The sequence below is a fragment of the Herpailurus yagouaroundi genome, unplaced genomic scaffold, assembly GCF_014898765.1.
Source record: "Herpailurus yagouaroundi ecotype Mexico unplaced genomic scaffold, PumYag 67623, whole genome shotgun sequence".
In the NCBI taxonomy this organism is placed as follows: domain Eukaryota; kingdom Metazoa; phylum Chordata; class Mammalia; order Carnivora; family Felidae; genus Herpailurus; species Herpailurus yagouaroundi.
Window position 1 is genome coordinate 950,040 of NW_024420424.1, and position 12,255 is coordinate 962,294.

Consider the following 12,255-nt stretch of genomic DNA (forward strand, 5'->3'; position numbering starts at 1 on the left):
GAATGAGAGTGTCCTGATTACTTGAATATATTCTAGCTCATTAACTAGTCAACATTATAGCCAGCACCATTTATTATCCTATAGTACTATAAATATAGAAGATATAGGAGATTGGGAAACTGCCAAATTCTAAAATATTTTACTTTCTTGGTTATACAGTAAATAGCTATAACATTATGGATTGTTTCTTGAGTGAAATAGTATTATGCATTTTGATTTGTAATCTTTAAGCAGTAGTTTGTTATACACACACACACACACACACACACACACACACACACACCATATACACTAACAACCCACATGCCCTAGTGAAAGGGTACATGTATTTCTCTTATTTATTTTCCTTGATATACTAGTTGAATTCAATAAATATTTAAGACACCATATCAGGAGGTTCCTTAGAAACTTAAAAATAAACCTACCCTATGACCCAGCACTGCTAGGAATTTATCCAAGGGATACAGGAGTACTGATGCATAGGGGCACTTGTACCCCGATGTTCATAGCAGCACTCTCAACAATAGCCAAATTATGGAAAGAGCCTAAATGTCCATCAACTGATGAATGGATAAAGAAATTGTGGTTTATATACACAATGGAATACTACGTGGCAATGAGAAAAAATGAAATATGGCCTTTTGTAGCAACGTGAATGGAACTGCAGAGTGTGATGCTAAGTGAAATAAGCCATACAGAGAAAGACAGATACCATATGGTTTCACTCTTATGTGGATCCTAAGAAACTTAACAGAAACCCATGGGGGAAGGGAAGGAAAAAAAAAACAAAAAAAGAGGTTAGAGTGGGAGAGAGCCAAAACATAAGAGACTGTTGAGAACTGAGAACAAACTGAGGGTTGATGGGGGGTGGGAGGGAGGGGAGGGTGGTGATGGGTATTGAGGAGGGCACCTTTTGGGATGAGCACTGGGTGTTGTATGGAAACCAATTTGACAATAAATTTCATATATAAAAAAAATAAAATAAAATAAAATAAAATAAAATAAAATAAAATAAAATAAAATAAAATAAAAAATAAAAAAATAAGACACCATATCAGATAATGGACTTTGGGAATGATATTTAAAAACAATGTTTACTGCCAGAAGGGAGCTTATTGTTAGTAGGGAACAGAAGTGGCTATAATATAGTCAAAAATAAGATAGATTCCATTTTAGAGGCACAGATTCCTATTGTTCCATTTATATAATTTGATGAAGTACAATTTACAACTTCAAAAGTTAATAAAATTATATGTTTTACATATCTCAAGATTTGGAGGTTGTTTATCCAGTTTAATCTTCAGTGTAGTCTGTACTATATTAACAGTAAAGGGATAATGTCCTTTTTGACCACTAGAGGTTCACTAGAAAAGGAAAGTAAATATAATTTTAACATTTAAGAATTATAATTAAAAATAACATTAATTTTTTTTTTTTTTTAGGTTTATGATGATGGTAGATATGTTTACCTTGTTACGGATTTGATGAAAGGAGGAGAACTACTTGACCGTATTCTCAAAAAAAAGTGTTTCTCAGAACGGGAAGCTAGTGATGTACTGTTTGTAATAATTAAGACAGTTGACTATCTTCATTGTCAAGGAGTAAGTTGTAGTTATATTCTCCCCTTCAATTATAGGACTTATATCTTAATAAAAATATATCTAGGAGATGCCATCCAAAATGAATTAATTTTCCTGTAACATGTATTTCTATAGAGGATATCCTAAGAAAACCCATAATGTAGTAAAAGTTATAGATTTAGGAAATTGGGTAATACTTTATTAATTCTCTTTACTCTGCTTGTTGCCCTGATTTAAAAGCATATTAGTTTTGGGGCGCCTGGGTGGCGCAGTCGGTTAAGCGTCCGACTTCAGCCAGGTCACGATCTCGCGGTCCGTGAGTTCGAGCCCCGCGTCGGGCTCTGGGCTGATGGCTCAGAGCCTGGAGCCTGTTTCTGATTCTGTGTCTCCCTCTCTCTCTGCCCCTCCCCCGTTCATGCTCTGTCTCTCTCTGTCCCAAAAAAATAAATAAACGTTAAAAAAAAATTTTAATAAAAAAAAATAAAAGCATATTAGTTTTAAAAGTGGTTTGAATTATATAAATGTATGTAACCTTGACTTTGAAATTATTAAAAAGTCAAACAAAATAATTAGCCAAGGACATGTTGTGAACATTATTCAAATTATATTGTATCTAACATACAAGGTTCTGGCAGTAAAAGGACTATATATCTTTTTGGGGGAGGTATAGATGACACACAGTGTTACATTAGTTGCAGTTGTACAACATAGTGATTTAACAACTCTATATATTATGCTGTGCTCACCACAAGTTCAGCTACTGTCTGTCACCATACAATGCTATTTCATTACCAGTGACTATATTCCCTATGCCATACATTTTATTTCTGTGGCTTACTTATTCCATAACTGGAAGCATGTATCTCCCATTCCTCTTCACCCATTTTGCCCATACCACCACCTAATACTATCTAGAAACCACCATTTTGTCTCTGTATTTATAGGTCTGATTCTGCTTTTTATTTGTTATTCATTTTTTTTATATTTCACTTAAGAGTAAAATTATATGGTATTTGTCTTTCCCAGTCTGACTCATTTTACTTAGATAATACCTTCCAGGTCCATCCATGTTGTTGAAAATGGCAAGCTCAAATCTTTTATGGCTGTGTAATAATATCCCATCACACACACATACACGCACACACATATCCTAGCTTCTTTATCCATTCACATACGGATGGACATTTGGGTTGCTTCCATATCTTGGGTATTGTAAATAATGCTGCAATAAACACAGGGATGCATATATCTTTTTCAATTAGTATTTTTGTTTTCTTTGTGTAAATACTACTGGTATTATTAGATCATATGGTATTTCTATTTTTCTTTTTTCTTTTTTTTTTTTTTTGAGGGATCTCCATACTGTTTTCCACACTGGTTGTACCAATTTACTTAACATTCCCATCAACAGTGCACGAGGCTTCCTATTTTCCACATCCTTGCTAACACTTGTTATTACTTGTCTTTTTGATTCTAGCCATTTGATAATTGTAAGGTGGTAACTCATTGTGGTATCGATTTGCATTTCCTGATGATGAAATGCATCTTTTCATGTGTCTGTTGGCCATCTGTATGTCTTCTTTACAAAAATGTCCAGAGAACTATATATCTTGACCCTTGCCAACCCCTCCTCCAAATACAATAGCAAATTTGGATTCTAAACATTTGAAGTATTAGCATATTAAAACTTGTAGTTGAGGAGCAGGCCTGTTATTTTGCTTCCTATGTCTTCATATAGAAAGCAAAGGAATTGAGTTATGAAAAAAAGGTCAACTTTTATTATATACAGCTATACAAAGAAACAAAATCACAAATCATTTAAAAGTTTCAGTTTGAATCCATCATAATTGTGCAACTATACTTGCTTAAGATGAAAATACTTAAAAAATGTACTATTAAGAATTGGCACAATGAAAATTCTACATAGGGCCTTATTATAATTAAGAAAAATAAGACTACTCAGTGTGTGGTTTAGGAGAGTATATTTTCAATATTTTGAAATAAAATGCATAGTGCTAAAGGAATAATTCTATTATAATTTAATTCCTTGATTTTTGTTACCAACACTCTCTAAAAAAAGTGTAATCAGAATTTTTGAGAAGAGTAAAATAACTTTTTTCATTACTATTTTAATTTCTACACATTTATTTTTTAATTTAAGTTCAATAAGTTAACATACAGTGTAGTATTGGTTTCAGGAATAGAACCCAGTGATTCATTATTTACAAATAACACCCAGTGCTCATCTCAACACGTGCCCTCCTTAATGCCCATCACCCATTTAGCCCATTCCCCCACTCAACACCCCTCCAGCAACCCTCAGTTTGTTTTCTGTATTTAAGAATCTCTTATGGTTTGCCCCCCTCTCTGCTTTTATCTTATTTTTCCTTCCCTTCCCCTATGTCCATCTGTTGTGTTTATTAAATCCCACATGTGAGTGAAATCATATGATATTTGTCTTTCTCTGCTTAACTTATGTCACTAGCATAATACACTCTAGTTCCATCCACATTGTTGCAAATGACAGGATTTCATTCTTTTCGATTGCTAGATAGTATTCCATTGTATATATATACTACATCTTCTTAATCCATTTATCAGTGGATGGACATTTGGGCTCTTTCCATAATTTGGCTATTGTTGATAGCATTGATATAAACGTTGGGGTACATATGCCCCTTTGAATCAGCATTTTTGTATACTTTGGATAAATTCCTGGTCGTGCAATTACTGGGTCATAGGGCAGTTCTATTTTTAATTTTTTGAGGAAACTCCACACTGTTTTCCAGAGTAGTTGCACCAGTTTGCATTCCCACCAACAGTGCAAAAGGGTTCCTTGTACTCCATATCCTCGCCAATATCTGTTGTTTCCTAAGTTGTTAATTTTAGCCATTCTGACAGGTGTGAAGTGGTGTGTCATCGTGGTTTTGATTTCTACTTCCTGAATGATGAGTGATATTCAGAATCTTCTCAGGTTAGGCATCTGGATGTCTTTGAAAAAGAGTCTATTCATGTCTTCTGCCCATTTATTTATTGTATTATTTGTTTCTTGGGTGTTGAGTTTGACAAGATCCTCATAGATTTTGGATACTCACCCTTTATCTGATATGTCATTTGCATATATCTTCTCCCGTTTCATCAGTTGTCTTTTAGTTTTGTTGATTATTTCCTTCACTGTGCAGAATATTTTTATTTTGATGAGGTCCTAATAGTTCCTTTTTACTTTTGTTTCCCGTGCCTCTGGAGACGTGTCTAGTAAGAAGTTGCTCCAGCCAAGGTCAAAGAGGTTGTTGCCTGTTTTCTTGTCTAGGATTTTGATGGTTTCCTGTCACACATTTTGAATTTATTTTTGTGCATGGTGTAAGAAAGAAGTCCAGTTTCATTCTTTTACGTGTTGCTGTCCAGTTTTCCCAGCACTATTTGCTGAAGATACCATCTTTTTTACATTGGATACTCTTTCCTCCTTTGTCTAAGATTAGTTGTCCGTATATTTATGAGTCCATTTCTGGGTTTTTTATTCTGTTCCATTGATCTTTGTGTCTGTTTTTGTGCTAGTACCATACTGTCTTGATGATTAGAGCTCTGTAATACAGCTTGACGTCCGGAATTGTGATGCCTCCAGCTTTGCTTTTCTTTGTCAACATTACTTTGGCTATTCAGGGTCTTTTCTGGATCCATAAAATTTTGGGATTGTTTCTTGTAACTCTGTGAAGAATGCTGCTGTTATTTCGATAAGGATTGTATTGAATGTGTAGATTGCTTTGGTAGTATAGACATTTTAACAATATGTTTTTCTTCCAATCCATGGACATGGAATTTTCTCCATTTCTTTGTTTCTCCTTCAGTTTCTTTCATAAGCTTTCCAAAGTTTTCAACGAACATATTTTTTACCTCTTTGGTTAGGTTTATTCCTAGTTATCTTATGGTTTTTGTTGCAATTGTAAATGGGATTGATTTCTTGATTTCTCTTTCTGCTGCTTCAGTACTTGTGTATAGAAATATAACAAACTTCTGTATGTTCATTTTATATCCTGTGACTTTGCTGAATTCGCATATCAGTTCTAGCAGATTTTTCATTGGGTCTTTTAGATTTGCCATGTAGAGTATCATGTCATCTGTGAAGAGTGAAAGTTTTACTTCTTCTTTGTCAATTTGTATGCTTTTTATTGCTTTTTGTTGTCTGATTGCTGATGCTAGGGTTCCCAGTACTATGTTGGACAACAATGGTGAGAGTGAACATCCCATTGTCGTTTTCCTGACAGTTTTTCCCCATTTGGGATGACATTAGCTATGGGCCTTGCATATATGACTTTTATCATGTTGAGGTATATTCCCTTCTATCCCTACTTTCTTCAGGGTTTTTATCAAGAAAGGATGCTACATTTTGTCAAATGTTTTTTCTTCATCTATTGAAAGGATCTTATGGTTCTTATCCTTTCTTTTATTAATGTGTTTTATCAAATTGATTGAGTTACAAATATTACATGAGCCCTAAAGCCCAGAAATAAATTCACTTAATCATGGTGAATAATCCTTTTAATGTACTATTGAATTTGATTTCCTAATATCTTGTTGAGAATTTTTACATCCACGTTTATCAAGGATATTGGCCTCTAATTCTCCTTTTTAGAGGAGTCTTTGACTGGTTTTGGAATCAAGGTAATGCTGGCTTCATAGGATGAGTTTGGAAGCTTTCCTTCCATTTCTATTTTTTGGAAAATTTGAGAATATGTATTAACTCTGCTTTACATGTCTGGTAGAATTCCCCTGGGAAACCATCTGGCCCAGGACTCTTATTTTGTTGGGACATTTTTGATAACTGATTCAATTTCTTTGCTGCTTATTGGCCTATTCAAATTTTCTGTTTCTTCCTGATTGAGGTTTGGTAGTGTGTGACTGTCTAGGAATTTGTGCATTTCGTCCAGATTGTCCAGCTTTTGGCATATAATATTTCATAGTATTCTCTTATAATTGTTTGTATTTCTTGGTGTTGGTTGTGATCTGTCCTGTTCCATATGTGATTTGGCCTATTTGGATCCTCTCTTTTTTTTTTTCTTTTTGAGAAGTCTAGCTAAGGGTTTATCAGTTTTGTTTATTCTTTCAAAAAACCAACTTTCAGTTTCATTGATCTTTTCTACCATGGTTTTGTTTGTTTGTTTGTTTGTTTATATATCATGTATCTCTGCATTAATCTTTATTATTTCCCTTATTTTGCTGCCTTTTTTGCTTTACTTACTGCTCCTTTTCTAGGTACTTTAGGTGTAAGGTTAGGATGTGTATTTGGAACCTTTCTTGCTTTTTCAGATAGGCCTGAATTGCAATGTACTTTCCTCTTAGAACTGCCTTTGCTGCATCCCAAGTGGTTTGGACTGTCATGTTTTTATTTTCATTTGCTTTCATGTACTTTTTATTTCATCTTTAATTTCTTGGCTCACCCATTCATTCTTTAGTAGGATGTTCTTTAACCTCCACATATTTGAGAGCTTTCCAAATTTTTTCTTGTGGTTGACTTGAATTTTCATAACGTTGTGATCTGCAAAAAATGTATGGTATGATCTCAATCTTTTGTACCTGTTGAGGGCTGATTTGTGACACATTATGTGATCTATTCTCGAGAACATTTCATATGCACCAAAAAGAATGTGTACTCTGCTGCTTTAGGATGAAATGTTGTGAATATATTTGTTAAGTTCATCCGATACACTATGTCATTCAAATCCATTGTTTCCTCTTTGCTTTTCTGCTTAGATGATCTCTCCTTTCCTATAAGTGGGGTATTAAAGTCTTCTACTATTATGGTGTTAGTATCAATGAATTTCTCTATGTTTATTACTAATAGATTTACATATTCATGTTCTTCCAACTTGGGGCCATAAATATTTACAATTTTTTGATATTTTTGATGGATAAGCCACTTAAATATTATATAATGCTCATCTTAACTTCTTGCTACAGTCTTTGCTTTAAAATATATTGTATGGTAACCTGGGTGGCTCAGTCAGTAAGTGTGCGACTTCGGCTCAGGTCATGACCTTGCGGTTCATGAGTTTGAGCACTGCATTGGGCTCTGTGCTGACATCTTAGAGCCTGGAACCTGCTTCGGATTTTGCGTGTCTCTCTATGCTCCTCCCCCACTCACACTCTGTCTCTCTCTCAAAAATAAATAAGCATTAAAAAATTGTAAATAAATAAATAAATAAACAAATAAATAAAATCTAGTTTGTATGATATAAGTGTGGCTACTTCGGCTTTCCTTTGACATACATTAGCATGATAGATGGTTCTCCATCCCCTCACTTTCACTCTGCAGGTGTCCTCAGGTATAAACTGAGTTCCTTCACAGCAGTATATAGATGTATCTTGTTTTTTTTTTTTTATCTGTTCTGATACCCTATACCTTTTGATTGGAGCATTTAGTCCATTTACATTCAGAGTGATTATTGAAATATATGAATTTAGTGTTTTTGTGTTATCTTTAGATTTCATGTTTCTGGTGATGTTGTCTGGCCCTTTGTAGTCTTTGCTGCTTTGGTCTTTTTTTTTTTTTTTTTTTTTTTCCTCAAAGAGTCCTCCTTAAAATTTCTTGAAGGGTTGCTTTAGTAGTCATGAACTCTCATATTTTTTTTTTTTGTCTGGGAAATTCTTTATCTCTCCTTCTATTCTGAATGATAGCCTTGTTGGATCAATGATTCTTGGCTCCATATTTTTCTTATTCAGCATATTGAATATTTCCTGCCACTCCCTTCTGGCATGCCAAGTTTTGGTGGACAAGTCTACTGCTAACCTTATGTGTCTACCCTTGTAGGTTAGGGGCCATTTGTTCCTAGCTGCTTTCAGAATTTTCTCTTTATCCTTGTATTTTGCAAGTTTAACTATGATATGTTGTGATGTTGACCTGTTTTTGTTGATCTTGAAGGGAGTTCTCTGTAACTCTTGGACTTGAATGCCTGTTTCCTTCCCCAGATTGGGAAGTTCTCAGCTATAATTTTTTCCTATAAAACTTTTGTCCCTGTTTCGTGCTCTTCTTCTTCTGAGACTCCTATGTTATGGGTATTGTTTTGTTTCATGGAATCACTTAGTTCTATAATTCTCCCCTCATGATCTAGTAATTTTTTTTCCTTATTCTTTTCAACTTCATTATTTTCCATAATTTTATCTTCTATTTCACCTATTGTCTCCCCTGCTTCTTTTATCCTCACTGTCACTGTATCTAGTTTCTTTTGCATCTCACCTATAGCATTTTAAAATTCATCCTGACTAGTTCTTAAGTCTGTGATCCACAGCAAGGGTCTCTCTTGTGTGTATTATGCTTTTTTCAAGCTCAACTAGCAGTCTTATGATTGTTATTCTAAATTCTTCTTCATATATATTGTTTATATGTGTTTTGAGCAAGTCCTGGCTGTGATTTCTTCTTGACCTTTCTTTTGGAGAGAATTCCTCCATCCTCTCATTTTGGCTAAGTTTCTGTTTTTGTGTGTTTTAAAAGCTTGTTATGTTTCCTGCACCTGACAGTACTACTAAATGAAAAATTGGTCACACACTGTCGAGGGCCTGGCATTTCAGCAAGTGTTTCTGGTTTACAATGTTGGCACTCTGCTGTTTCGTTTTTGCTGTTTTTTCCCACTAGTCAGTCCTCTGCAGAGATCCTCCTGCCTTGCAGTAGTGGAGTGTTGGGCCTTTACCCAGGTGTGCTTTGATTTGTTTGTTGAAGGAACTGTGGGAGGAAAAAAAGGTGTCAGTAGCTTGATCCCATAAAAAAAGAAAAAAAGGGGCGCCTGGGTGGCTCATTCGGTTAAGCGTCCGACTTCGGCTCAGGTATGATCTCGCGGTTCGTGAGTTCAAGCCCCGCGTCGGCCTCTGTGCTGATGGCTCAGAGCCTGGAGCCTGTTTCAGATTCTGTGTCTCCCTCTCTCTCTGGCCCTCCTCCGTTCATGCTCTGTCTCTCTCTGTCTCAAAAATAAATAAACGTTAAAAAAAAGAAAACAGGGGCGCCTGGGTGGCGCAGTCGGTTAAGCGTCCGACTTCAGCCAGGTCACGATCTCGCGGTCCGTGAGTTCGAGCCCCGCGTCGGGCTCTGGGCTGATGGCTCGGAGCCTGGAGCCTGTTTCCGATTCTGTGTCTCCCTCTCTCTCTGCCCCTCCCCCGTTCATGCTGTGTCTCTCTCTGTCTCAAAAATAAATAAAACGTTAAAAAAAATTAAAAAAAAAAAAAAGAAAAGAAAAAGAAAGGGAACACACACACACACACAAAACAAACAGAGAATCAAAAAAACTATAAAGCTGATTCCAAGGAAAAAGAAAGAAAAAAGTAGAAGGAAAGAGAAAAGTAGGAAAAAGAAAAGAATAAAAAAGTCTGATCCAAGGAAAAATAGAAGATGAAATGGCAAAAAAAAAAAAAAAAATCAGGTATTATGAGCCTGATTACAAAAGAAAAAAAGAAGGAGGAAAAAAGAAAGAAAAAGAGTTATCTCTTGGTGCCTGAAAGGTGTTAGCTATGCTGGTCTGGAAAAGAGGCCAGCTGCACTGGCTTGGAATCAGTCTTGCCCCAGTAAATAAGCAGTTACTAGGCACAGAGGTGAAGGGTTTGGTGAAATTGGGGCCCGCCTCCACTAAGGGTCACTGTTTTGCTCTCCGAAATCTCACCATGTTGGTTTTGGTGGGGAAAATGGCACCACACCAATCTCTTGTCTCCAGAGCGGGTATCGTAACCCTCACTATACAGGAAGCCTTCACAGAATAGCGATGGCAGTAAGTTTTCCCTGTGCCACAACTATCCCGTGCCTCTCCTTGGTTCATGGCTGGGATTCAAAACCCAAACTCTTAAAGACCTGGCAAGGTGTGGATCTGCTCCCGTTCTCTGGAGTAGAGCCTCTCCACCCTGCTGATAAAAGGCTTTTGGCTGGCACCTGCAGGGTCTTTTGTCCTTGAGGAGGCAACAAACCTTCTTCCAAAAGTACTCCAGGAAGGGGACTGTTCTTTCCCAGTGCACACCATAAATATCTACATACTATGCACTCCAGGGCCAGATCCTTCCTCCCCAGGACCATGAGCCATGGCTCCACTCTGGAGAAAGTCACATACTTCCAAAACCTCAGAGTTTGAACTCCAAAAGCTGTTTGCAAAACCGAACTGGGACACTCATTACTTCTTGCTTCCCAATCCATGGTCCAGAGAGATTTTCCTCTTGTGCTAATGCGATGCCACACTTTCTCAACCCTTCTCTCTGTCTCTCCACTTTGTCTCTCCAGAATGGGTTTCCTCCCCTCTACGACTCTTATTTTTTCTGTCCCCCAAATCACCTCCATGCATCTTGCATTTGCCAAGCTGTCTCCTTCCAACTATGGAGATACTTCTGCCACTCTGCAGATCTATTTCTTGGGTACTCCAAGTAATCTGACCTCATTACAGCTGTGTTTGAGGGACAATGAAAGGCCAGGGTCCCCCTACTTCTCCACCATCCTGATCACTCCTCCCTTTTATTTTAGAAACCTTCAGGTTCTTACATCAATTAAATAACTTGACAGGCATGTATTGAACATTTCTTCATGCCAGGCATTGTAAAAGGTATTGCAGATTCAAGCATGAGTAAGACTTGGTCCTTATCTTTAAGTAACTTTTAGTGTAGTGAAATGCTGATCAAATATAGGACTAGAATAAATTAAGTGTATAGTATTAGTAAGAAAATCATCACATAAGGAAGTTTAGAAAATTTTCCATCTCTAGCATTTCATTTTGTTCTCATTGTTTCTGTTTTTCTTCTTGAGAGTTTCATTCATTGAAAGCATGTTTTTGTTTTACTTCATTGATGTAATTATAATAGCCATTTTATGTTTTAATTTTTTAATGTTTTGTGAAGTTTGAATAATTCATTTTATTGAGATATAATTGACATATAACATTATGTAAGTTTAAGGTGTACAACATATTGATTTGATACATTTATGTACTGCAATTTGATTAATACCATGGCATTAGTTAGCAGCTTCATCATGTCACATATAACAACAGCCACTTTAAAATCATCTGTTAGGTCCAATATGGTTCATCTTGAGCTTGGAATTGATTGATACTCTCTTTTCCTGAAACTGTGTTCCATTTACTTGGTTCTTTGTTAATTAGATAATTTTGGATTATATACTGCATATTTGAATATTATGAAGATTTTTTGTAATGATATTTTTCTTCAATGATTATTATTATTTTTTTGGTGGATAATTTTCATGGCAGTGTTTGCACTGAAAACTCTTTGCTTTTTGGGTAGCAACTCTGGACTCTGTTATCTTTTGTCTTTGTATGAATTACATTGAGCCTCTTCTATACATTTTTAACTCAGGAGTCAGTTTTGGCTCTTTTTTGTACAGAATTCCTCACAAGCATTCACTGTTTTTTAGCATCTCTTTTATGTTCCTCCATGCCAGAAAGACTGGGCTTTTCCACATGTGTTTTCACCATCACTGGGGGACATAAGAACTGCACTTAATCCTAGGCTAAAAGCCACAGATATGGGAGCCTTACTTACAGCTCCCCATTTTCCCTCCTTAACAAAGTGTACACATTCCATCAGAGTCTGTCTGCTTCTGTCCATTCTCCAGTATCTTCATGTAGTTGATTTTTCAATTTTGTTCAAGCTTTAGAGTTGTTTATTGTGGGGAGGAGAGCATTGAGTAGGGTCTTAG

General features: G+C 36.1%; 1 protein-coding gene across 1 annotated transcript in view; it reads left to right on the plus strand.

Annotated features, from left to right (window-relative positions):
* RPS6KA6 (ribosomal protein S6 kinase A6) overlaps positions 1–12,255 on the plus strand; it is a 117,059-nt gene that overhangs the window by 93,412 nt on the left and 11,392 nt on the right. The window contains exon 16 of the mRNA XM_040467869.1: positions 1,443–1,601. Coding sequence (XP_040323803.1) covers positions 1,443–1,601 — 159 coding nt within the window. The remainder of the gene's footprint in view (positions 1–1,442; positions 1,602–12,255) is intronic.